At 47.0% G+C, this 23,847-nt stretch overlaps 1 protein-coding gene across 2 annotated transcripts; it reads right to left on the bottom strand.

Moving 5' to 3' along the window:
• Positions 1-2,031: 2,031 nt before the first annotated feature.
• fgfr4 (fibroblast growth factor receptor 4) lies at positions 2,032-15,660 on the bottom strand. 2 transcript variants are annotated; one of them, XM_029174011.3, is made up of 21 exons: positions 15,025-15,660; positions 13,258-13,463; positions 11,307-11,494; positions 11,068-11,218; positions 10,931-10,981; positions 10,098-10,367; positions 9,916-10,005; positions 9,665-9,831; positions 9,453-9,576; positions 8,649-8,839; positions 8,428-8,566; positions 8,111-8,304; positions 7,882-8,027; positions 7,432-7,553; positions 7,226-7,336; positions 6,781-6,971; positions 5,676-5,798; positions 5,213-5,283; positions 4,997-5,134; positions 4,774-4,879; positions 2,032-4,487 (listed from the first exon to the last, which is right to left on the bottom strand). In XM_029174011.3, the coding sequence occupies exons 2-21, from the start codon at positions 13,340-13,342 to the stop codon at positions 4,311-4,313; spliced, it is 2,835 nt and encodes a 944-aa protein (XP_029029844.1). In that variant the 5' UTR covers positions 13,343-13,463; positions 15,025-15,660; the 3' UTR covers positions 2,032-4,310. The 2 variants fall into 2 exon arrangements, with proteins under 2 accessions (XP_029029844.1, XP_055370676.1); XM_055514701.1 differs by lacking the exon at positions 15,025-15,660 and adding an exon at positions 14,753-14,776.
• Positions 15,661-23,847: the final 8,187 nt, after the last annotated feature.

Below are 23,847 nucleotides of genomic sequence, written 5' to 3'. Positions count from 1 at the left end.
CGTGCCTCGCAGGCCGCTCACCCCCGGTGGCGCGTTCCAAAGTCCTGGAGCCTCTTCTAGTTCGAGCAGAGACAACTCAACCAGTGGAGCCGTGGTGCCGTACAGCAGAACCTTGGTTCTGGGCCGTTGGTGCCTCGTCCACTTTGCACCGGGACAGTGTCTCCTCACCAGCTGCCGCCGATGCTTTTTACATTAAATAGGCTGAGCTCAGCAGGCGACTGAGCTTTGCTAAGTGTTGTCTGGGGAATAATGTAATTGTGTGTCTCCCGCTTTCTAACCTGAAACCACTTAGCAGAAATCTAATGCTGACCTAATGTCCAAGCCAAAATGCTGCATAGTTTGGCGTAAAGGGCTGTACTTTGCATGTATTACCTCAATTACTACTGATTATACGTACTTAGTGTTTAATTTGAATTCCCGATCATTTTTTAAAAAGTGCTTTGGGGACGGTTTAAATGTTTCACTTATTCAAACAGTTGTTCTTTTTAGTGTGCTGCTTTTAAATGCATGAACTGTGCTGCAACAGTTTCACAAGGAGAGTCAATAAAGGATGTTTTTCATGATTGTGCGTTGTTGTGTTGGTCATGTTCCCTGATCTGACGTGTTGTAACAGTCTCTCGTTTTGTGACAAATACTAACTTAAACCCTCTCTCATCCTTCCTTCCTGCCTCGATTTCTGATGATTAAAATGTATTTAATATCCACAGCTATTTCTAGAACAGTGTCTAGGCTCAATCATGAGCCTCTCTCTGTCAGGATGTGTGTATCAGAGGACGCCAGTGTGGAGCCACGTGGCTGCGTGTTGTGCTATGTCGTCCTCTGTGTGATAAGCGTCTCTTATGTTTCCCCAGTGTTAACCCAACATCCTGTGTCCACACTCTCTTCCTGGCCTTATCACACAGACTGAATTGCTAATACTTCCGGAGGTCAGTAGATAAAGACCAACAAACATCGCACTTGATCACACACATACACTGCGTGTGTGTGTGTGTGTGTGTGTGTGTGTGTGTGTGTGTGTGTGTGTGTGGTCCAGGGTTCAGTTTGCTGTATCGTGTCAGTTAAACTTTAAACTGTGGTAAACACAGAAGCTGCACCATATCAGTCTCTTCACTCCAGTTACTGATCAGATTTTTGATGAGCATATGTCCAATAAAGCAAGTGATGTCCAGTTTTATGCCCAGGTGTATCCTTTAGACGACAGTAAATCTTTATTGCATGTTAGAGTCATGTGTACGAGACACTTCACTGGCATAAAGCAGTGCCAGGTCTCTACTCAACCTACTTTCTATGTGGAGTTAGGCAATCAATCACGGATGGAGCAGACTGAACTTTAGAGATCCAAGCAGAACACGTGTAGCTCTGGGCTTTTTATCGCGTACGCGTAAACTAGATGCTCTTTCAAAATCAATTTTAAACTTGTGGAGGGGAAAGTGACCAAAATGTGAAGTATGTGACTGTGAAGGCCCAACCAGCTCAGGTCTTGTCTGTCTGCTGGGAGAAGCAGGAACCCAGGGTTTTGTTCTTCTCTCTGCTTCTCTGCATTGTTTTTCCAACATTTTACTTCTCTTATTACTATTCTTGATGCCTTACTATTAATGTTACACATGTTACAGAGCCTGTGGGCAGACTCAGACCATTATCACTTCAAACAATACGGGATCTCAGACGCTCTAAATGTAATGAGACCTACCCAACATGACAGATAAGACGCATATACAGACCACACACTGTGTACATGGAGATAAAACACAGACGGACACATAATCATGTACTCAGACACACACTTCCAAAGCCGGGGCTGGCTGGGATCACCGCTACCCTCTCCTCCCTCTCTTGACCTTAAAGCTTCATCTTTAGTCCTTTTGTCTCGGCGTTTCTTTTTCTCCGATCCTGGTCTGTGTTGTATCTTTCTCACAGGTGGTGAATGTGAGCTTTATTAGACATTTACGCCACATACTGTATTTATTAAGTCTGTTCCTATTGCCAGATGTTGTTAATGTAAATGAGAAGAGAGAAACTCACACAGCAGTATTTTATTTTAAATTATACTTTATTTCATATAAAAACAAAACAATAAACAAATAAATTAGATATTTCTAAAATAATTCTTTGAAGAAATGCTTAAAATGCTGTGATTGTATCTAGGAGAAGAGAAGATAACTGGAATGTAAAGATGCAAATGTATCCGGACACTTTATGTAAAAATAAGAGCTTCATTCCAAAATGAGACATCAGTCCGTGGCACCAGCTGTCACAGAGAGACTGGCAACACGCAATGCAAACAAATGAGGAGAGTAGATACATAACGCATGGGTGGAGGAGGACGAGCGCCATGTCTGCAGGGAGGAGAGATCAGAGAATCCTATAACTAACAATGTGGACACAGCTCATCTAAAACCTGCAGACACACTATGTGATTTCTAACAGCTGTAAAAGCTGTTTTCTCTCTCTCCCCCGGTTTCTCGTCCGCGATCGGATTCAGGTTACACACATTTGACATTTTACCCCACGGGGGAGTTTTCTGCAGCTGGTGCCGGTGGCAGTGGTGGATCTGAGTTAAGATTTGTAATTTAAAAGATGGTGGCCGCGGATAAAGATAGGGGCGTTCGGGAGAGAGGAGCACACATTACCATAATAAGAGTCGCTCTCTTCATTTGCACACAGGCCCAAGCCATCCCCACACCAATACCCCCAGAATTCCCTCTGGTCCGTGGTCACACCCATTAAGCCTGCAAAGCCCCCATTGTCCAGCCAGGCTGCAGACCTGAGGACCCCTCACCAGCAGATTGGGCTGGGTGAAGGGTTACAGCCAGACAAAGGAGGATCCTCCCCCTCCTCCTCTATTTGAAATCAATCACACTGGTTTTCACATTCAGTGACCCCCCCCCCCTCGCCTCCAGTGACAGTGGGCTTGGGCCAGCTCCCCACAGAGTCCTCATGCTGAATCTTCAGTCCTCTCTTTACAGTGAGTCCCACCCTCAACACCGTCTCAAACAAAGCAGCCGTGCAGGCAAGAGGCCGAACGAGTGAAGCTGCTGCTGGAGGAAAACCACAAGATGTTGTCTCCCAGTGTACATGGCTGTTCCTGCTTGTAAATGAGCCTGTCTTGTGACCTTTGGGGGTTTGGTGTTTCAAGACTTAGGCAACGCAGCCGAACCCTTTGACACAGTATTTCTCCCAGACAATTGTGTGATTTGTGGTTTTCTTTCAGCAACAGCAACAATAACTGCGTTCCCACTGGTATTTAACCACAAGTGTTTCCTTGGGTTGGACACTGCAGCAGTTAAAAAAAAAGACAAAAGGAGGTTTCATTCCAAATGATTCCCACGTCTAAGCCTAATTAAAAAGCTCAGAATAGTCAATATGACAAATATATGTTTCTCATACTGGTCTGATTCATCTGTGTCAGAGTGTGTGTTAAACGGAGATCATAGGTCCAATGGTTTTATACTAAATGGTACATGATGGTCCTTTGGAATGAAACCTGGACATGAAGACAGTTTGAAAGCTGTGACAGGTTTGGCACTTGTAAATGACTGAGTAAATCCTTCTCTCCTTCCACTTCCCATAACCTTCATTTTTGTGTCATACAGAATAATTTATGAAAGGCAATTGTTGTTCATATGTACATACAATATTTTAATACTCTAATATATTCACAGGAAATCCTAAATTCAGGCACTTCGCTGCCACTACAACAACTTCTTAGCATGAGAGCTCCTGAGATTTAAGACTTTTCTTCTTTTTAAATAAGCAACACAAAGTAAAATAATTTTATATAGAAAGATTTATATTTAACAATCAATTTCTTCTTTTGTTTATCATAGCAAAATAAATCTTTGTTTTTTTTTATGTCTTTTTCACTGAGGACACAGGTCCTGGTTCTGGGCTGAATTGTCCGTGTCTCTCTGAAGGAGAGTGGATCATTTTGAGTACCTGGGTCTCTTCTTGAGTTTAGTGCCAACTTCCCAACATTACATCTGTTCTCGGGCACAGTGCCAGAGCTCATAAAGTACCGTGTTCTGTTTGTCGTCTCTTCTCCCTATCAGAACTCCACCGTGTAATGAAGCCCACTGGTCTTAGTGCTCCGCATCCACACATGTTGGTATTTACCTGTATGTGTCTTAAAAAATGCCCATTCATCTGAGTTGCCAGGTTGGAGGTCTACTGTAAAATGTTATAGGAATAAAAACATTGACTTCAGAAATGCTGCCAGCTGATGGGGGCTCCATTCGAAGGCCCAGAGTCTCGTTCCCTACGTAGCGTTCATATGCGTGTGTGTGTGAGTGTGTGTGTGTGTGTTTGGGTGCCTATCGGAGCGCCGTCTTCATGTCTATCCGGGAGCGCACATCCTGGTATCCCAGGAGACAGGGGTCCGAGGACAAAGCATCGTGGGTAAAAACAGAGTCGTTGTCAGAGGAACAGGAGCTAGACGTGTCCTCACACGACGGGGAGTACTGCTCAAAGGGCGTTGACAGGTCCAAGTACTGAGGGGAGGAAGGAGATTCAGAAATTAGCAGAAGCAGAAGACAAAAAGAAAAAAAATAGATTTTAAGTAATGATAACAATTGGGCATCCACATTAGACCCGCTGTTCAGTGAAAAGTGTATCAGTTCCTGGTTTTGCAGCCTATTTGTCAGAAATATCCCTGTTTAGCATCTGAGACAGTCGCAGCTGAACACGGTCGTAGTTCTGATCCCCGGATCCCACTGTCGACATCTGGCCAGCAGCTTCAAGAGCATATGTCGACATGCGTGCGTGTCTGAAGCCTACCTCGTCAGAGATGGACAGCAGCACTCGGTCCAGCTCCTCCACCAGCTGTTTGAAGGTCGGCCTCTGGGTGGGAACAGCCTGCCAGCACTCACGCATCATCATGTAGCTAAAACACACAATGAGTCGTGTCATTCGAGTCGAGTCGAGTCATTTTTACTGTAACAAAACCAATGCACTATAGCACAAACAACTAAAGGGATGCACACAACAGTGTCCCGCTTACAGTTCATGTGTGCAGTTGGAGGGTTTATCCATTCGGTGGCCTTCTTTCAGCAGCTTGAACAGCTCCTCCACAGGGATGCCGGGGTACGGGGAGCCGCCGAGGGTGAAGATCTCCCACATGAGCACGCCGAACGACCACCTGGGGACAGAGCGCTAACGTTTAGCACGCTGACGTTTAGCGCGCTTCGATCTGTGCTGTGCTCGCGTCTGAACTTACACGTCACTTTGGTGCGTGTAGACTCGGTCAAACAGGGCTTCTGGTGCCATCCACTTCACCGGCAGTCGCCCCTGCAGAGACGCGGAAATCACAGAGCCCGGTTTTCATTTTGCTTCACTGTAAATACGTTTTTTTTTCATGCACTGCCATCTCTGTCACACAGGGCCCCCCCTCCTCCCTCCGCATCTCCCCTTTTGTCTAATTAAGTTCCATTAAGCCTGCTGCCAATCAGAGGAAAACATCAGACATCTGTCTTGAGAAGCATTAAAACCGTGGCAGGAGGAGCCTGCGTGAGGAGCAGATGTGTGCATTTAAGTCCACTACAGTAATCTGAACTTCTCATCTGTGGAAAAGTACAGAGCAAGTAGTAATTGGTTCTACCCCACTTTTAAACTATTTTAAACCAGAGTTTACAAGAGCCAAAGGTAATTCCTGAAAATATGCTGTTCTGAGTGTCACTCACGTTGGTGGTTTTCTTGTAGTAGTCGATCTGGTGGACGCCTCTAGCCAGGCCGAAGTCAGCGATCTTCATCACATTGTCTTCTGTCACCAGGACATTTCTGGCTGCCAAGTCTCTGTGGATACACTGGAAACAAAGAAGAGAGAGAGAATTAAAGTCAAACCCTTTAAATGAGCTTTGGGCCAACTGCTGGGTTTCCAGATTAGAAGATTAGGAAGAAATTTAAATGGTGTAAAGGGTTAAGCTCCAAGTTGGAACAAGGGTCTAAGTATTTTGTTCCTTGTATAAGTTGAATTTAACCTTAATACACAAGATTTCATACTTAGCACTGTGACGCTTCATGCATCTGTGTTTTAGATGCTGTGGCTTAGAGACATCATGTCAGAAAAGCTGGAATATATTTGCTGCAAAATGTCTATGAAAATGAAAAGGCTCAGTGGACCAAAGTCAACACATAGTGCCTCATTTTAGTGAACGTTACAAAATTACAACATCTTTATATAGAATCCCAGGGGTTTAAAGAAAAAAACACAAGTCTAGGGAGGAAAAAGAAAGGCACTGTTAGCCCACACGGAATAGATGTCATTAAGTTTAGTTCGGTTTTTATTCGAAATAGATGTGGGAATTGTGGGGACGTGCAAAATGACCCAGTCGTGGTTAGTGGGTCTCCCCATAATGGAGGGTTAGTTTCAGGATCCTGCATTCTTAGGAGGCCGTAGAGCCAGAAACCTGATGCCTACACCCAGACGCTGTCTGTTTGCTAACAGATTTATGGCAGCACTAAAAAGGACAAAGCCAAGCGGAGGGACAGACAGAGGGACGGAGGAGAGTAAACACCACTGAAGCCTCAGCAGCTTTCTTTCTGTTGAGGAATGTCTGTGTGAGACACAGGCTAGCAGACAAAGAGACGCGTTGATGAGCACACGCGATGAGAAAATGATGACATGAAACATAAAGAAAAGAAAAATCTTCTTACTTTAAAGAGTGAAACAGCTTTGAAACTTTGGGAGTTTTGTTTGGGCTGATATTGAGCTGTTTATGCCCACGATAGATTCGACTTGTTTCATGCTGTGCTACAAATTCCCCTCACCTATCAAAGTGAACTCACCCTCTTAGAGGCCAGGTACTCCATCCCTCTGGCCACCTGGTAGGCACAGGACAGGAGGTCTTTGAAGGTGAGCTGCTCCTCGGGCACTTTGGTCACATCAAAGGTGTAGTCCATGCCTGGAGGCCGCCGGGCCCGCAGGTACTCCCTCAGACTGCCTTTGGAGGCATACTCCACCAGCACATACAGAGGGCCTGGGTGGAAACACCAACAGGATGAAGGACAGGACTACGGGATTGTTGCTTTTGTTGTTCCAGCCTAGAGGCTAAGACCACTTAGCAGAAACGTTCACTAATTTAGATTACAATTTACAATAAAGATACAATAGCAATGTGGTTTGGGAGGAGTTTAAAGACCGGAGTCAGTGATTGTATTGAATTTGAATCAAATGAGAGCATACAGAAAAAAATCAAACCTCAGTTAAGGTTTCTTAAGGTCAGACACTCACCTTCCTGTGTGCAGACTCCCAGCAGATTGATGATGTTCTTGTGCTTGTCCATCACCTTCATCAGCTCCATCTCTGAGATAAGATCTGCAAGATCCTTGTCTGTGGCATCATCTGAGGGAAGAAACCTTGCATTTTAGACGAGCGCGTCTTCACAGACGGCAGACCTTTGCTAATATCCCTTTTTCATGTGTAACATTTCTTCATACCTTTGAGCATCTTGACTGCCACAGTGGAGGCCTGGTCGGGGGAGTCCTTGTTGATGCCGTAGGCCTCAGCTCTGACTACCTGGCCAAAGCAGCCTTCTCCCAGAGGTTTGCCGAGAGTTAAACTAGAGAGAGAAAGCAAGAGGAGTTACTTTAAAATAAGTGCGTCCAAATGAAAACTATACAAATCCATAATTTTGGGCTCTGGCTTTCTAAAACATAGGTTGGGCAGAGTCAAAATAGGCTGCGGGCTTGTTTCTTTTTAGGTCCCCACATGATACGAGAGCTGCTGGAGAGTCTGGATCCAGCAGCCAAACTAAACTCAGAGAAGGAAACCTTTGAGTGACCTCTACATTTCATAGCAGATGTGTCTCATAAGTGTAAAGTAACAGTAAGTGTGATTCCATTTACAAATGAATCATCCACATCTTTGCTGACGATGAGCCAACTTACTTCTCCCTTGGGAATTCCCAGTCGGGGTCGTAGGGCAACTCAAACTCCATGACTCCAGCCAGCATGGGCGAGCAGCTGGAGGACAGGCGAGCCACCCTCATCAGAGACGCGCTGGACTTCCCGGATGAGTTGGATTCCACAGAGTACTGAAGAAGGAGGTGCAGAGAATGAGAGCGCAATCATCGACTGTCTATCAATGCGACTATCATCCTATCGTACACTCCTGTACCTGTCTGCGAAGAGGGAACTTGGAGAGCTTCTGCACGGGAAGCGCATCAAATGGCTCTCTTCTAGGATGGACCTGCATTCGACAGAGCACCACGATGATGATGGCCATGATCAGAGCCAGGAACCCGCACACGTAGATGATGATGTCGGTGTACTTGGTCTCCATGGTTTCCACAGCATCGGCCGCTTCCTCCTCTGTATAAACAAAGACAGACAAAACCATCAGCCACTGAATAATGCTCCCCAGAAAGAGCACAAAGACAATGCAAGCAAATTCAAACTGGACAGGTCTTAATCATTCTTTAGTAGACTTGTTACCTGAGAGAACAGTGAGCCAAGCGGACTGGTAGGCATAACCAATCGAATTTCCTGCCAGACATGTGTACTCTCCTGCGTCCTCCATGGTGACCTTGGACAGGTAGAGCACCTCCACCTCTGACATGTTCAAGCTGCCAGTCTGCAAGACATAAAAGTGCATAGTCGTCCTCATCTGATTCTAAGGCGCCTTTTCTTTCTGCCTGTGGACACGCGTCACCCACCTTGAGGACCTGGACGTAGGGGACCCCGTCGGGGCCGTAGCGGCTCCCGTTCCTTTCGATGTGTTTGAGCCACTGGATGTGAGGCTGGGCATCACTGTAGACCTTACAGTGGAACTGGACGTCACTGCCCACCACGGCTGTGGTGTTGGCCGGCAGACCGGCCTGCAGGATGGGCCTGTGGGGGGAGCGCTCTGTTTGGGGACGGGAAAGGAGGAAACGTCAGCAAAATGCTTCAACTCCAAACGGCGATCTAGAGAATCCAGTCTGCGCGTTGAAGGGCAACAGATCTGACACAGTTTCATAAATATGGCCTAAAAATTCTTAATATGAAGTAGCTGTAACTGTGACATTGTGATGCCTTTGTATTGTGGCAAAAGAGCAGAAAATGTCATTTGGGAATGGAAATCAGCTCTTTGTCGGCCGGTTGCTTTGATCTTCAAGCATTTTCGCTCTTTGATCTCGTTAGTTGTCTCGTTAGTCCTCTCTCCCCGTTGATGGGGACAGAAAGTGACCGTGTGCTGGACGGACAGCGAACAAATAAACCACAGTTTCCTCCATGTCCTGTCAGAGGTCAGTTAGAAAAACTGGTGTAGACGCCTGATGGTCCACAGCCTGATAGTCAACACCGACACCAGGCGCCCCGTCACCTTCTGCTCACCCCTCTGGTCGCCTGCTTCCCCAGACTGGCAACCATGATGCTCTATAATAGCTGAGAACTAAACTGTTGCTCTAGCTGCCATTTCAGAGCCACGTACTGAATTTTAGCTTTAAAGATATAATTATGATGCATATTCGTGAACTTACCTAAGACATCAAGGACGTAGCTGTGTGAGATGGAGCCGTATTTATTCTCCACCATGCAGGTGTAGTTTCCTCTGTCTGATGGAACAACACTCTCCATCACCAGGCTCCAGTGCTGGTGTCTCAGCTAAGCAGAAAAAGATGACGTAACGACACCTGATAAACACCTAGAGACCCCACAGCCATAAAACGCAAGCCTCTGCTGCGGTTCTCACCTTGATGCCCCCGATGCGGTGCTCTCCTCGGAACTCACGCCCGTTCTTCAGCCAGCGGATGCTCGGCATGGGGTTGCCCATCGCAGGGCAACGGAACTTCACGGTGTTGCCAGCGGGGACTGCGTACAGCTTCTTCTCCATGCGCTGCGTGTGGGTCCAGTAGGGACCTGAAAACACGTAGATTTCAATGAAGCCTGGTGTTTGTTGCATCGTACTAAATACTAAAAGGGACCAGTGAAGCGTCAACGCACCTTTGGAGAAGTACACCTGGTCGTTTTCAATCTCAGCCGATGAGTCCTCCAGGCCGTTGTCTTCATCATCGTCTCCTGACCCCATTGAGTCTAGACATATGACAAATAATGACACATGAAACATTCTGACGGTTCAATCAAAACATTTTGAACACTGATATATTTATGCTTTTAAAACTTACCAGCTACAGTGATGGTGAAGTTTCTCACGGGCTCTTTGGTTCCTCTCAGAACGCAAACGTAAATACCCGAGTCCTCGTATGTCACGTCTGTGATCTCCATGACGACGCCTCGCATCTGGATGCGGGGGGTCGGCAGAACCCGAACGCCCTCCTTGTACCAGTTCACTGCCATGCCCGGCCGAGCGTTCGTGTCACAGCGCAGCTTCAGCACGTTGCCCAGCTCCAGCAGGAGATGCTCTGATGTGTCCTCACTAAGGTCCTCGAGAACGTCTGTCAAAGCCAAACAGTAGAAACAGCTTCAGGGTTTGGATCGTTTCGCTTCAACTTCTTTCCAACATGTTTTCTTTCTATTTATTTTTAAATGCATTGCCGAAAGAGTAGCCACGCCATCAGCCATGACCTTCAACTCCCCAACCCCATTATCTCCTATCACCAGACACACTCACAATGATGTTACCATGGAGATCAGGAGGCCTAACCCACCCAGCCCTCCTTCACACACACCCTCCTCTTCATCTATTGTTCCTCTGTGGATTATGGTGGGACTGAGGGCGAGCTAGCTCACACTGAAGAACTCCTTCCCTCCCAGACCAACTCAAAACAAGACTAAAGGAAGCCAAGACGATGAGGCTGAAGCTAATGAACATGTCGCAGCATGACAGTGGACGGACAGCCGATGTGAGGGGCGGTAAAGGTTCACTGGAGATCTAAGTGAGCGAAGGCAGGAGCGAAACGCGCCCCGGCTGGTGGAGAATGGCCCCAGTGTTTGAGCCCCCACACAGATGGCTGCTACAGCACCTTCTACAGCCTGATCAGTTTACATGGAGCAATACCTGGGGAGAATTCAGCAGCGGCCAGGTCCACAGCTTTGGAAATGATGGTGCCTGTGAAACAGAGAAGTTGAGTTTGGACAGCTTTCCAACATGTTACACCTGAAATTCTCCTAAAAGCCGAGGAACGGAAGCCTCACCAGGCAGAACGTCCAGCCAGGCCGACTGCATGGCCTGCACCGTCTGCCCCGCGTGGCTGCTCTCCGCCATGCAGACGTACTCTCCCGCATCCTGCAGAGTGATGTTGGTCAGATGCAGCGTGTGCAGCTTGGACACGTTGCTCTGCAGAGCCTGCGTGGAGGAAAGGTCATGTTAAATGATGATCAATTCAAAAACTCCCGGGGCCCGGTCTCAGTAGGGCATGAAAAGCAGAGCTCACCGTCAGCGCTCTGAGGCCTGCTGCTCCCCCCTGGCCTTGTCCTGCGGAGCCCAACTCTGTCTTCAGCCACTGCACTTTAGTGGATGCTGGCCTGTGGACTTTACACACCAGCTTGGCCTGACCTCCCACCACCGCTGTGGCGTTCTCAGGGTAACCTGGCACAATCAGGGGCCTGGAGACCCTCAGATCTATAGAATGGGAAGTTAGACAAAGAGAAGAACTCAGCCTTTGCAACGGATGAGAAACTGTAACTAAATGTGTATTATTTCATCTTAAGTCCAAATCTGAAAACAGATGTGGTCTGTAGGACAAAAGACGTCTAAACACATCCTGGTGGTTTCAGTTTACCTGTGAAAGGTGCAGCAACAGAACACCATGTTTCTAAACACCCGCTGTCATTTAATGCTCCCAGGAACCGATGATAGAGTGCCCCGATAACCTTCTCCTAGCGTGTCACTCGCTGGTTTAGCTGCTCAGCATATGTGCGCCCTCGCTCGGGACCCGGCCCAGTGATCGCTCACTCAGAACCAGCAACTTTCCCGTGCAATTTTCTGACTGACTGCTTTGTCCAAGTGTTTAGTGACAAGTGAAGTGCTGCCATCTTCACTTATTGAGATCTTTTAAGCGACAGATTTCTCAAAGCGGTTAAAAAAACTCCAAAACATAAGAAGTATTAATAGAACGTTAACGATCATGTAACGTGTGTCCTGAGCTAAACTCCGGACGCGGTGGACCTAGCGGTGTGCGGCAAAGCGCTGAGATGAGCGCACACACTCGCTGCCGTGCTAATGAACTCGCAGAGACGGGGCAGTGCCCCGGAGTTGAACTTGCGACTGAGTGTGAATTGTCACCCAGAGGCGAGGGGGCAAACAAAACACAACGCACCACAAACAAACGGTCGGACTGGCGCGAGACGGCCAGTCAGCGGGCGTGGTTGGCAGGAACCAGAACCAGGAACCAGAACCGCAGCAGAACCGCACACCAACGCTGTGTACATACCTGCTTAGGCCTCTACACAGACCTTTAATGTGACTCACTGTGCAGCTATGTATATATGCATTTTTAAATTAAATGGGAGACCATTATAAAAAAAAAAAACATATCAAAGATTGTAACTTAACAAACTCCATGAAGTGGCTGTGAACTTTGAAACCCCAGTGGTCCCAGAACGCTGCCTGACCAGCAGATGCACTCCTAAAAAATCCCAGCCCAATTATGATGGCATTCTTTGGCACACTCGCTTCTCCTTAATGTTATAAATGGCTCCCTGTCATTGTGAAACGACACAATTAACAGCATTTTTTTTTGTTTGTTTTGTTTCTCGGCGAGTTTAATGGAAAAGGCGGTCCATTTCAGAGGATAAATGCCAGTTCATTGTGGGCTCCTGTGACCCATGCAAGTCATCTTTAGAGGGGCGATGGAGAGACTCTTTCAGCGGACATCAAAGCCGAGTTCTGACGCCTCACGCTCCTTTCAGTTCCCATAATCCGCCATCTTTGGGGAAAATGTACAGTTTTCTCTGCTATCTAAATGCATCAACCCAAGGGGAAATCACAATTCTAGCAATAGCAAAAAAGCCTTGGCTTCTGTTTATGAAGTATCAATGAGAAAAGCCCCTGCACCCCCCCCCTCCATCCTCTACAGCTGGAGCACAGCCAGGCAGATTTACACTTCCGACCCCCAGGGCCTCGGATAGATCAGGTAGCACTTTTTACGGCAGCAAAAACACCGAGAGCTTCCCCCCCTTCGTTAGCCCCTCCGAGACGCGGCAGCAGCCTCTCTGTCAGTTTTTCTGTCACCTTGACTTCCTCTGCGGGAATGGCCGCCAAGAAACAAAGTGAATGAAACTTTCACAAATTGAGAAAAACTACTGCCCAAAGCTTATGATGCCTTCAGTGCCTGTAGCAGAACACAGTTTGGGAGTAACGCAGTAAAACTACTGTGATCTCACCTTTGGTTCTTCCCCCGTCGACAGCTCTGGCCGAGACTCCGTCCGTTAAACAGAGCAGGAGGATGAACGCACAGACCCTCACCATCTTTCGGATGCGCCTCTCGCTGATGAACGGCAGAAATGTGTGCTGGAAGCCTGAAGCGGGCCTCACGCTCTGGTCTTCAGCATTGGCAAACTCAGAGAAGCACCGTTTCTAAATCCGGACCCTGTGGGGGACAAACAAACACACCACCAACAGTTATCTGTCGAGTGAAAACCGGATTCTCCCCAGAGACGCGGCCGCAGACACAGACGGCTCTGTTGAAGTTTAAAGCAGGGGGCAAAAACACAAACAATTGTTCAGCTAAATAGAGGCTGTTTTGACTGTGAGCAGCTGCATTTTTAACCAGATGTCCTGTTAACTGTCCTGCTCAGGCTCACATTGTCCAGGCGCTCCTGCATCATGAATAAGGAGCAGGACTGTTACCGCCTGTTGTTTGCCAATGGATGGTGCTCAGTCTGTCACGGGACGTTTTGTTTTTGTTTTTTTAACTTGCCAAATTCATTAGATGACATTCTAATTCTAGGACCTGGAAAATACAAAGGGCTCGGGAATTAAATGACTTTCTGGACCTCATGAGCTACACGATGTCCCGTTCTTCGCCACAGCTAGAAGCGGTGACAGCCTATAAGAACAGTATTAATGCAGTTGTTTCTCCCCTGCGAGCGGAGCCAACTGCGCACAGGCGCCAGACCCCGGTGTGTGCGCTCCACGCAGGCAGGCGGCGCCCACACGCGCGCGCACGCGCACACACCGTTTTAAAGAACCAGCTTACTGAATGAAACGTATTCTTTCTCAATTAAGGACTGGAAAACTTTTTTTTTCTTTCTGCTGCTGCTAATTCCGCTGGCACTTGGCTGATGCTGCTCTCCCCTGGGCTCGGATTTTACCCTAATAAAACAGTGTTTTTAAGTAGTTTATCATTTTTCTACACGTTCACATAACTGACACTTAATAAAAACCGTCTCGCATTTCCAAAAAAGCCTCAAGCAGTCTATTAATATTACAAGGAATCTAACATTTTCCAGAAATCATACTAGACCTGTTATTATTTATTCTCAATATTTTTTCAGTTTTTTATTACTTGGTTTTAAGTTCGCACGTGTGCCCGACCATAAGTAAACCAATTAGATCAGCTCAGCAGCATCAGGCACTTCACTGGATTTGTAATATATACACATGCTTTCATATTTATACTTTCAGCCAACGCTAAACCCATTAAAGAGAGGATTTTCTTGCACTGGCCAGGAATGTCACCACGAGCGTCATTTTATTATATGCATGTATTTGACGATATTGATGTAATATCACTTTTACATTATTGAGGGAATTCAGTGATCTAACAACGATCAAACTCCGCTCTGAGACACAGAAACAGAAACTTAGTTAAGTTAAAAGTAGTCTTGTATTAAAATCAGCGTATTTGAACGGAGCCCCCGGTTTAGAGTTACCGACCTTCTCTCGTTTACTTTGCAAATGAGCTGTTCTGGCTGCTCAGTGTCCAAACACTTCGTACCTGCCTCATTACAAGAAATACATTGTGTTAGACAGTCGCTGGAAACAAATAAAAGATCCCAGACACTTTCGGGTTTGGAGTAATTGAATGTGAGACTTTCTTGGATTTTTCTCATTTTTTCGTAATCTGAGCCTCGCTCCTCCGCGCACGTTGAAAATGAATGAAACAATTCCCCAAGAATCTCCAGCTGTCTCCGTCTGTTTTCACCCACCTTTCGCCCTCGGCCCGTCCTCGCTGTGATGACTGCCACCAAGGGAAATCACTCCTTGTCCCGGTCGATACGAGGGAATATTGAAATCCTCATTTGGAGCCCTAGTATTCCCTCTGAAGCCAATCTCTTCCCAAAGCAGCCTGTGAGCAGCAGATTTGTATCCTGCCGGACACAAGGTTGAGCTTATAAATCCATTAATACCAGTCCAATAAAACGGGAACAGCAGCTGCCTGTTTCTGCTGGTGTCCCAAGAAAGTAGCCGTGTTCCCGTGGGCAAAGTCCACCGCAACCGGCCGATCACGGCGCTAAATCCATACAGGGCGAGAAAAACCAAACAACGAGCGAGATCGTGGGTTTTTTTGCGCTCGCGAAAAGCTTTTAAAACATTAGGTGTCGCGCGAGACTGGGAGAAAAAAATAAAAACGTGTCCCGCGGCTCACAGTCCACGCGCAGCTGACTTGAAGCGTCTTGGATTTAAATTTGAAAAAAAAAAAAAAGTCTTTGCGTGCGTCTTTACGCGGCGCTTCTGTGGGATCTCGCCACTTTACGCTCGCAAGATCTGAGCACTGATGCTAAAATGTGGAGCTCGCGACTCTTACGGCGCGGAGAGAGAGCGAGCGAGCGAGCGAGCGAGAGAGAGAGAGAGAGAGAGAGAGAGAGAGAGAGAGACTGGGCTCCACACATCAGCCCACCTACAACACTGCTGCTCTCGGGACGGCAGCCACAACAATGGTCTGAGAGCGACCGAGCAAGCGGGGGAGGAGGGGGGAGGAGGGAGGGTGCACTTCTGTTACCCCCCTCGCACACAAAAACACCCCCACTCCCTCCGAGGAGCTGGCAAATAAAACCCAAGACCCTCTCCCTCCTCCGCCGCCGCGCAGCTCGTCTAGTGCCTGACGTTTATTCTTGGTGAGCACTTTGCACTTAGCACATGACTTCTGGTGCCAGAAAGTAAACACATAAATCACGTTATTAACGTTTTTATGACGTCTCATAATTTATTGCTGCTTAATTGACCTTTCAGCAAACACAGCATTAGGGGTCTTTAGAAGGCGCATTCAATTATGTTGCTGAGTGAATGCATGTGAATTGCTTCCAGGTTTTAATTGCATCAGTAAAAGAACAAGGCCCAGTAATCCCATTAGCTGCAGCAGAGAATCAACACTTTGAGCCTTATGTTTACTCTTGCGTGAGAGCTTTACTCAGCAAATTGAGATCTATGTTTTTACCCTGGGATGTTAAATCATACATGCAGCAAAAATCTAAAGAAACGCTGGTTTCGTTTCAGTTCGGGAACAGAAAGATATTTTAACTGGACAGGGTACTCCTGACATCAGCGTGAGCTCAGAATACAAGAGGATTAAAGACAACACCTGATAAAGATGTGACCAAGACGTCACATGAACACTCTCACCAACTTATTAACCTGTACTCTGGTTTCCCTCTATGCCGTCAGTCACAGGAGCAACCAAAGAAGAGAGTAAAAGCAGGGAAAGAGAGAAAATCATAAAAATAAAAGACAATCATCATGAACTCTGGGTGAAATGGAAATGCATGTGGCAGCAGGTCAAACCACGTTCAAGACGGGAAAATTGGAAAACACACCGTGAAGGTGGGATAGGAATTTTGCCAGCAGCAAAATGAATGAAGATGCAGAGATAGACTCCGAAACCGATCCACACCTACTGCACAGCGTTGGAGAGGTTTTCATGAAGGAATGTTTTTCTAGTTTCGTCTGGTTGACGTTTATCAGTCAAAACCAGTTGTCCATCCCGATCACGTTTTTCTGCCTTCACCCCCTTAAAATAGTGGAACCAGTTGAGCAGAACTGGATGAAGCAGGTTTAATTCCCTTAATTTAACTGTGTACGTCTGAGGTTTTATTGAGCAGTGAGGGAGTCAGCGCTGTTATATAATATCTGCTTCAGCCGACTGAGCTACTGTATCAGGACGCTCAGTGCCTTCTAGAGAGCCACCCCCAAAATGAATCACAGAGGAGGAAGCGAAGCTAGCGGCACGCCGTGTTTACGGCAGCCTGAGTGCGTTTAGCTGAAATTTATGTGTCGAAATAAATTCCAGGTTTGACCTTTGAACCCCGCACAGCGCTACCTCAGGTCAGACGCAGCTTTACAGCGAAAGTCAAAGTACACAAATAAACGAGGCCGAGTGGAAGTCATAAAGCAGATAAGAGGCGAGCTGATGCCGGGCGGCGCTGCGTGATGTGTGTGTCACGGCGGAGCGTTTGCGTGTGTGTGTCACCGCCGGTTCAGTGCAGCGGGAGCCGCTGAGACCCCGTCAATCAATAACACAGTCAGGTGTGTGTGAGGCGGCCGCTCATCAACAACGAGGGGAAATCTTCTGATTGGCCTGAATGCAAAGATGCACACATGCACACAGACACACAGACACACAGACACACCACACACACACACACACACACACACACACACACACACACACACACACACACACACACACACACACACACACACACACACACACACACACACGTACTTTGGAGCTGATTTATTTACAACTAACTAATGTTCCAAATTACCAAAACAGAATTTTCTTTTTGATCTTCTTTTTAAATTTCCCAAAAGAAATGTTTTTGAATTTATAGACATGGGTAATTATTAACTAAGGATGGTTCACTTTTTTGGTGCCTTCTTTATCACCACAAACCAGATGTTCAGGCAAAAATAAATCATTAAATGAATCAATAAGCTCAAGAACAATGCGTCACATACCTCTCTGCAGTCATAACCAAACCCCCCCATTTCTGCATTCTTCAAAATACCTCAACTTAAAATGACCGCTGACCAGAACCAGACTCTGCATCCCACCTCTTTATCTGATGACATCACTGATATGGTCGAGCCCTCCCAGCGCCCCCAGGTGCAGATAGCATTGATAGCCTGCTGCATACTGATGTTAATGCTAATGCTGAATACCAGGGCTGCTTGGTGCCTGACAGCTGATAACAGATTGGAGAGGAGGAGGGGTGAGGTTGGGGTGAATGATAATCGTGGTGTGTGTGTGTGTGTGTGTGTGTGGGGGGGGGGGGTGAGTGAGGTGGAATAAAGGTCAGGATGAATGTCCAAGGTGTGGTCAGTCGCTCATTAGTCCATCTCACAACAGGGACACATTACAGAAACATCAGGTCTCATTTACATTTAAATTACACGCTCTCAGCTAATACTCCTTCTATCTGTGTGTGAGAAGATCGTTGGCTTTGTTTTCGGCACCTCGGGATCATAATCGTTAAGCTGGAGCTTTTGTCAGGTTTGGAAGCGGGTCGAGGATTTTACAGCAGATGTAAAGTGTTGACGCAAGACGTCAGAAGACGTCCGCGCACGAGTTTAGTCACTTCCACTGACAGTTCCAGTAATAAAGTGACTCCTGCAATGCATTGAACTGGTTTTCATGGCCTCTGACCCTCCGATGCTGTAGGTTGCAGCATCTAAAAGCATTTTGTTGGCGGCCTGCAAACTTTCAGTGCAGCCTTTACTTTGTATTTTGCTTTGAATCTGCTGTATGTGTTTAATAAGCCAACGCTCGAGCATCAGGCTCGTCACCTTCGGCTGTGAAGCCTGCGGCTGTAAACCTCGGCCCGGCGACGTAGGCTGGAGACCTCAAGGACACGCACTCCCACGCCGGCTGGGGCGCTGGAGCTCCCATTGTTGTGTGTTTGTGTTAATCATTACCTGCGATGTACGCAACACAATGGCTCAAGCTGAGAGTACAGGCTTTGTGATGCAGGGGAGCGTTGCTGCCAAAACACGGAGCTAAAAGACAGGCAGCGCTGTGGGGGCCGGGGAGGGGTCCCACCGCCAGGACCCTGGCACGGCGTGCTGTTGAGCAAACACAACATACGCCTGGTGTAGTAACGGCGAGGAACCCACAGCTGCTCTGTGGCTGCTGTTCAGCAATCAGATTAGCTACACAACATATGAAAATGCCTATTTATGGAAAATGAGTATTGATGAGGCTACTCACTAGAACTTTGCCCCCCCACACACACACACACAGCTGTTTACATGAAGATGGATATCAGTGACAGCCACTGTTTTCTCTCGCCTCTTCTCCCTTTCTTCTTTGCTTCTTTAATCATATCCAGCAGGGCAGTCCCCCCCCCCTCACACACAGAAGGCTGAACCCTATCTGAACCCCGCTGCTTTAATTAATCTTACTGACTTTGTTAATTATTATTGGCTGGCCGAGCGCCCGGGTGCGTGTGTGCGTGCACGGACGCGTCCCCCCTTTGATGTCTGCGGGCCGCACGCCCGCTGGCTCGGCGCTGATAACCTCGGGAGGACGAGGACCCGCCGGGAGTTGTTCTCGGTGACATCACGTTTCGGCGTTTTAAGATAATGTTTAGTCTGTGTTATGCCATAACAGGACATTTCCGGGCAGTTCATTTCTGTTTGCTGGCACCGGGCATCCGCCGCCATCCGCACTCACGCTGTGATGGACCCAGGATGCGGATGCAGCGGCGTGTTTAGTTAACCTCCACGCTGGGGCCTGAGCGAACGCAGACTCCTGGCTGCAGTGTTGTGGAGGAAATACGGTAACGTGCTGCATATGGGGGGCATTATTCATGATTAGAGTCCAATAAACAGAACGAGACGGTGGAAACAGATCTGCGGTCTAACTCTTCCTTCTGTCCCGGCTTCGCTGGGAATCTCCGGCCTTCTCTCCAGACTGTTTACACTGGTACCTGAAACAGTGCGCTGCAATCTGATGCAGCCTCGTGTTGTATCAAACACTGTAATACGTCTTAGCAACCGTCCCCTACAGACTTTCCTACCTTTGATCTGCTCTGTCCTTCATGACGCTGCGTTGTCTTGTCCGTCTACCGCGGTTCCTTTTAGCAAACATAAGGTAATTTCCCTTTATCCTACTCTCTGATGTCTCCCCTCTTTGTGGAAAAAGCATCAGAAAAGACGCTGAAATCTGACAGTACATTGTTTTCATGCAGCAGGAACTAAAACCCCTGGTCAATAGGCGACGGTGAATGGATGGAGACCCCAGCGGCTCTCCTCTTTGAAAGCCCTCAGGGTTCCCGTTCCCCTGCCGCCTGTAGCTATGGACACACCAAAGGTCTCCAGCGCCCGGTGTCACAGTTGCTTTTGCTAATGGATCCACCCGCTCCTTTGGAGCAGGAAGTGAGACCCCTCCCTGCTTCACGTTACCTCTGGCCTCATATGAATGACCCTCACACACCATGTAGCTCCTCTGGTCCCATTACCTTAAAGCTGCTTTAACCGTTAGGTTAAATGAATTCTATTCCACCGCGTCTTGTTTTAGACCTGCTTGGTGATGCAGGAATAAATGTGATCATGTGAGTTATAGGTGCAGGGAAAAACCAAGGGAATGGTGGTGTTAGTGGACCGGAGAGACGGGGCCTGAAGGTGATGGTTGGGTTAAGAGCTGGATGAGCTGTGGATGATGGAAGGCTTTGGGACGGAGAGGCTGGTCGCAGAATAGGTGGACTGCTCTTTCCTGTCCGTTGTTAAGTCATTCTCTATATAAATCTCAGGTGAGAATTAAATGCTTAGGTTTCTTCATTTTCTCGGTCCATCTCTCTTCCCGTGGGTTTCATGTTTCTCCTGTGTTCTGCTACCTTCATGACAATGTGAGAGTCTCCTGGTTTTCTTAGTCAGATGTTAAAACCCTTCACTCAGTCCTTCTCTTCTACTCATGTAAGGGGTCATCAAGCTCAGATTGGTCTGTACATTATAATATGCTTCCTTATTGATGCCTTTCCTTCTTTCCTTCCCTCTCTCTTCCTCTTCCACCACGTGAGGAGGTCATCTCTCCAGGGTGGATCTCTCCCAGTAATCCCTTGGATCAACCCCCCCATCCTGGTCCTCCTCTGCTTATTAGATCAGATCCTCTGTCAAAAGCCAGGGATCTGGGGCCTCATTGTTTGGCCCCTGATTAAGAGCTTCTCACACTGGAGGATCAGGCTTTTACAGAGAGTGAAGGAGAGAGAGCTGGGGGTAAGAAAGAAAGAGGATCTTTCTTTTTTTTGTCTGGGGGGTCTTATGAGCCACATTGTTGCAGAGTTCAGAGAGGCTTCTTTTAAAGGTTGGCTGGATTTAACAGACAATAGGATGTCAGACGATGACGGATTTTAATCTTAAACTCAAACCTTTAAAGGCCTGTGGCCGTCCAGTTGGCCACTGCTGGGCGATGTCCCAGTCCAGCAGATAAGAAGGGAGCTGCTTTGGAGACAGTGAAGGCAGCACCTCAGTATAAATGAGTATCAAAACAACTCAATAAAACCTGATTATGTCAGTGCTTTGACAGGCATGGTGTAATTCACAAAGCAAGACTTATTTGTTTTAATTTGTGTACATACAGACAGAAATATTTCATTTTCAAAATATATACACATATGTGTATTCACATTTAAATTTTAAAGCTTAAAGGCCGGATGTTTCACTAGCTGACAAAGGCCGTGTGATCTTCACAACATGACGCATGCATATGTAGAAATTCCACACCATTGCTTTGTCACTGTCGTATAAAAAACAAAATGAAGCAAACCTAGGACACTGTTCAGATGTAGGATCATATTCTAACGTGCTGGCAGCCTGAAAAGCCAACAGAGGCGTTAATCTCAACAAACTTTCCTTCATGTCCCACCATCCTCCAGGGGGACGCTCTTAATCCCACAGTCTCTGCGGCATCGGCCAATTCATTCCTCCACACGAGCCTCACCAGATACACAAAGGGTTAATTAAAAGTGGTGAAGCTGGAATGTGTGGCGTGGCTTTGTTTACCATAGATGCTTTATTTGCCAGGCATCGGAGAAATCTGCATTCTGCTGCAGATAGAGCTCAAAGAAACGCCCCAGGAATATGCTTGTGCTCTAGATGAGAACTTGGTTTCACTAGACTTAGACTAATTCATGATGATCCTCTCAACAGGTGATTCTCTTTGTTAGAGATTTATTGCTGCCTTCAGCAGGTAGAGACACGATCCCGGGTTCACGTCAGGAGACAAACTTGGCCAAGCAGAGAATGTTCCACTACGTGGCCCTAAGACTAATTGGCCGCCTTGTTTGCATATTCAGGATCATTGTCCTGACACATGGCTTAAAATTGGGCCACTAATTAGAGACGAAGTGAAATGGAAATGATTTGATGGAGGCTGTTGTTCCATGTTTTTATTTTTTGCTGGAACCAGACATGATATCCTAGTTACATGTAGTTCCTGTGAGGTTACAGATGAATGTTTCCATGATGTGTGAGAGCACATGTTTGAGTTATGCTTAAAAAACACCTGTGTGAGCATCAGCACCTCCATCAGGCCACCAGGAAGTACGTTCAGATTCACCTCATTCACTGCTTATGAGTAAAGAACCTCGGTGTTAATGGAGAAGAGAAGCACAGAGTGAATATTGGCTTTAATTTGTCCCGTTTTGCTGCTTCGCCTCTACCTCCTCATCGTCTCCGTGGGACACGGGAGGACAGATGAAATTTCAATCAGCGCTCAGCTTTACAGTCAAACACAGTCATTCCCCTCTGACCAGGAGTTCCCAGTGTGAAATCCGTCATATCGCTCCCATCCCTGACGAAGCGGACACGTCTCCTCCTGCACTGTCGCCATAAATATCTCAGTTCAGAGGTTGACAGCTCAAGCTTGATTCATTTTCACGCATGTACATATTTGGTTTGGATCCCTGTCAAAAACAATTACAATGGTCCCCCAAGGATTTCACCCCCCCCCCCTCCCCCTTTAGAGGCGTCTGCTGTCAAGAATGCTTGGATGATTTTCCGGAGTCGGGGTGTCCACATCTGTGCCTGATTAGCACAACAATGAGGCCCAGCACCCCCAACCTAATGAGAAGGCATCTTCAGCCTCAGCTCGAGGACCCCGCTGACAAAGACGCTATACAACCACGGCTCAAGTGTTTTCCTCCAGCTCCATTAGGCTGAAACTTTCCACCTCTGCGAAGGATCCTAAAAATATTAGACAAGCAGTGATTCTTGTGTCCAGAAAAATGGGTCTTTGTGTTGCGACCCGCGCAAGAATGTAAACTGGAAAATAAAATGGGGCCGGACGTGGAACAAAAAGTAAATGAAAACATCACCCACTGCCAAAATTAGAGGGAAACCTGGCTCAACAATCTGCCACCACTGATCTATTCATTTAAACAGCAACATGTGATGCTCTGTTTTTATGAAACAAAATTACCAAAAAACTTTCCCATCTGTGCCCTCTGTTGTTAACGTCGCCTCCCTGAGAGTCTGAGAATGTCTTTGTGTAAATGTAAAATAAAATTACACAGTAGATGCAAAGGCACAAACACGCAGATGTGGTGATGTTTACGTTCCCGGTTCTGCTGCTCTTCTCTGTCGTTTTCCTTTTTTTTTACGTGATAAATGGTTTGTAGCTAAATTCAACACCGGTGTGCAGAAAGGTTGTGCAAACACTCCTGCGTTTTGCTGTTCATCCTCATGTAATGTTGGTTTGGGATTTGCTCTGTTTTTCTGAGTCCTTCATGTAACGGTCACTCTCCTAAAAGGAAACTGAGATCCAGTAACTTACGACCTGAAACACCTTTCAGCTTTTCCAGCTGTAGGTTTTAATCATAGCTCGTTATTGGTTTATGTATTGATCTCTTCCTTCAGTCAGTTGAACACTGTTGTAGCACTTTCCTTTACAAAGCAGGTATCCTCAGGTTGCTGGTTCAACTCTGGCTCAAAGAAGCTTTTCCTGGTGTGTAACTGCTACTCAACTGGCATTTAGATTTATTTTCTGTAGCAGAGGCGTTTTCTTATAGATCAGACTGTAAACCGAAAAGATTGTG

Source organism: Betta splendens, chromosome 14 (assembly GCF_900634795.4).
Source record: "Betta splendens chromosome 14, fBetSpl5.4, whole genome shotgun sequence".
Taxonomy (NCBI): Eukaryota; Metazoa; Chordata; class Actinopteri; order Anabantiformes; family Osphronemidae; genus Betta; species Betta splendens.
The sequence above is the reverse complement of the archived record's forward strand: the minus strand, read 5'-3'. Positions and strand labels throughout refer to the sequence as shown.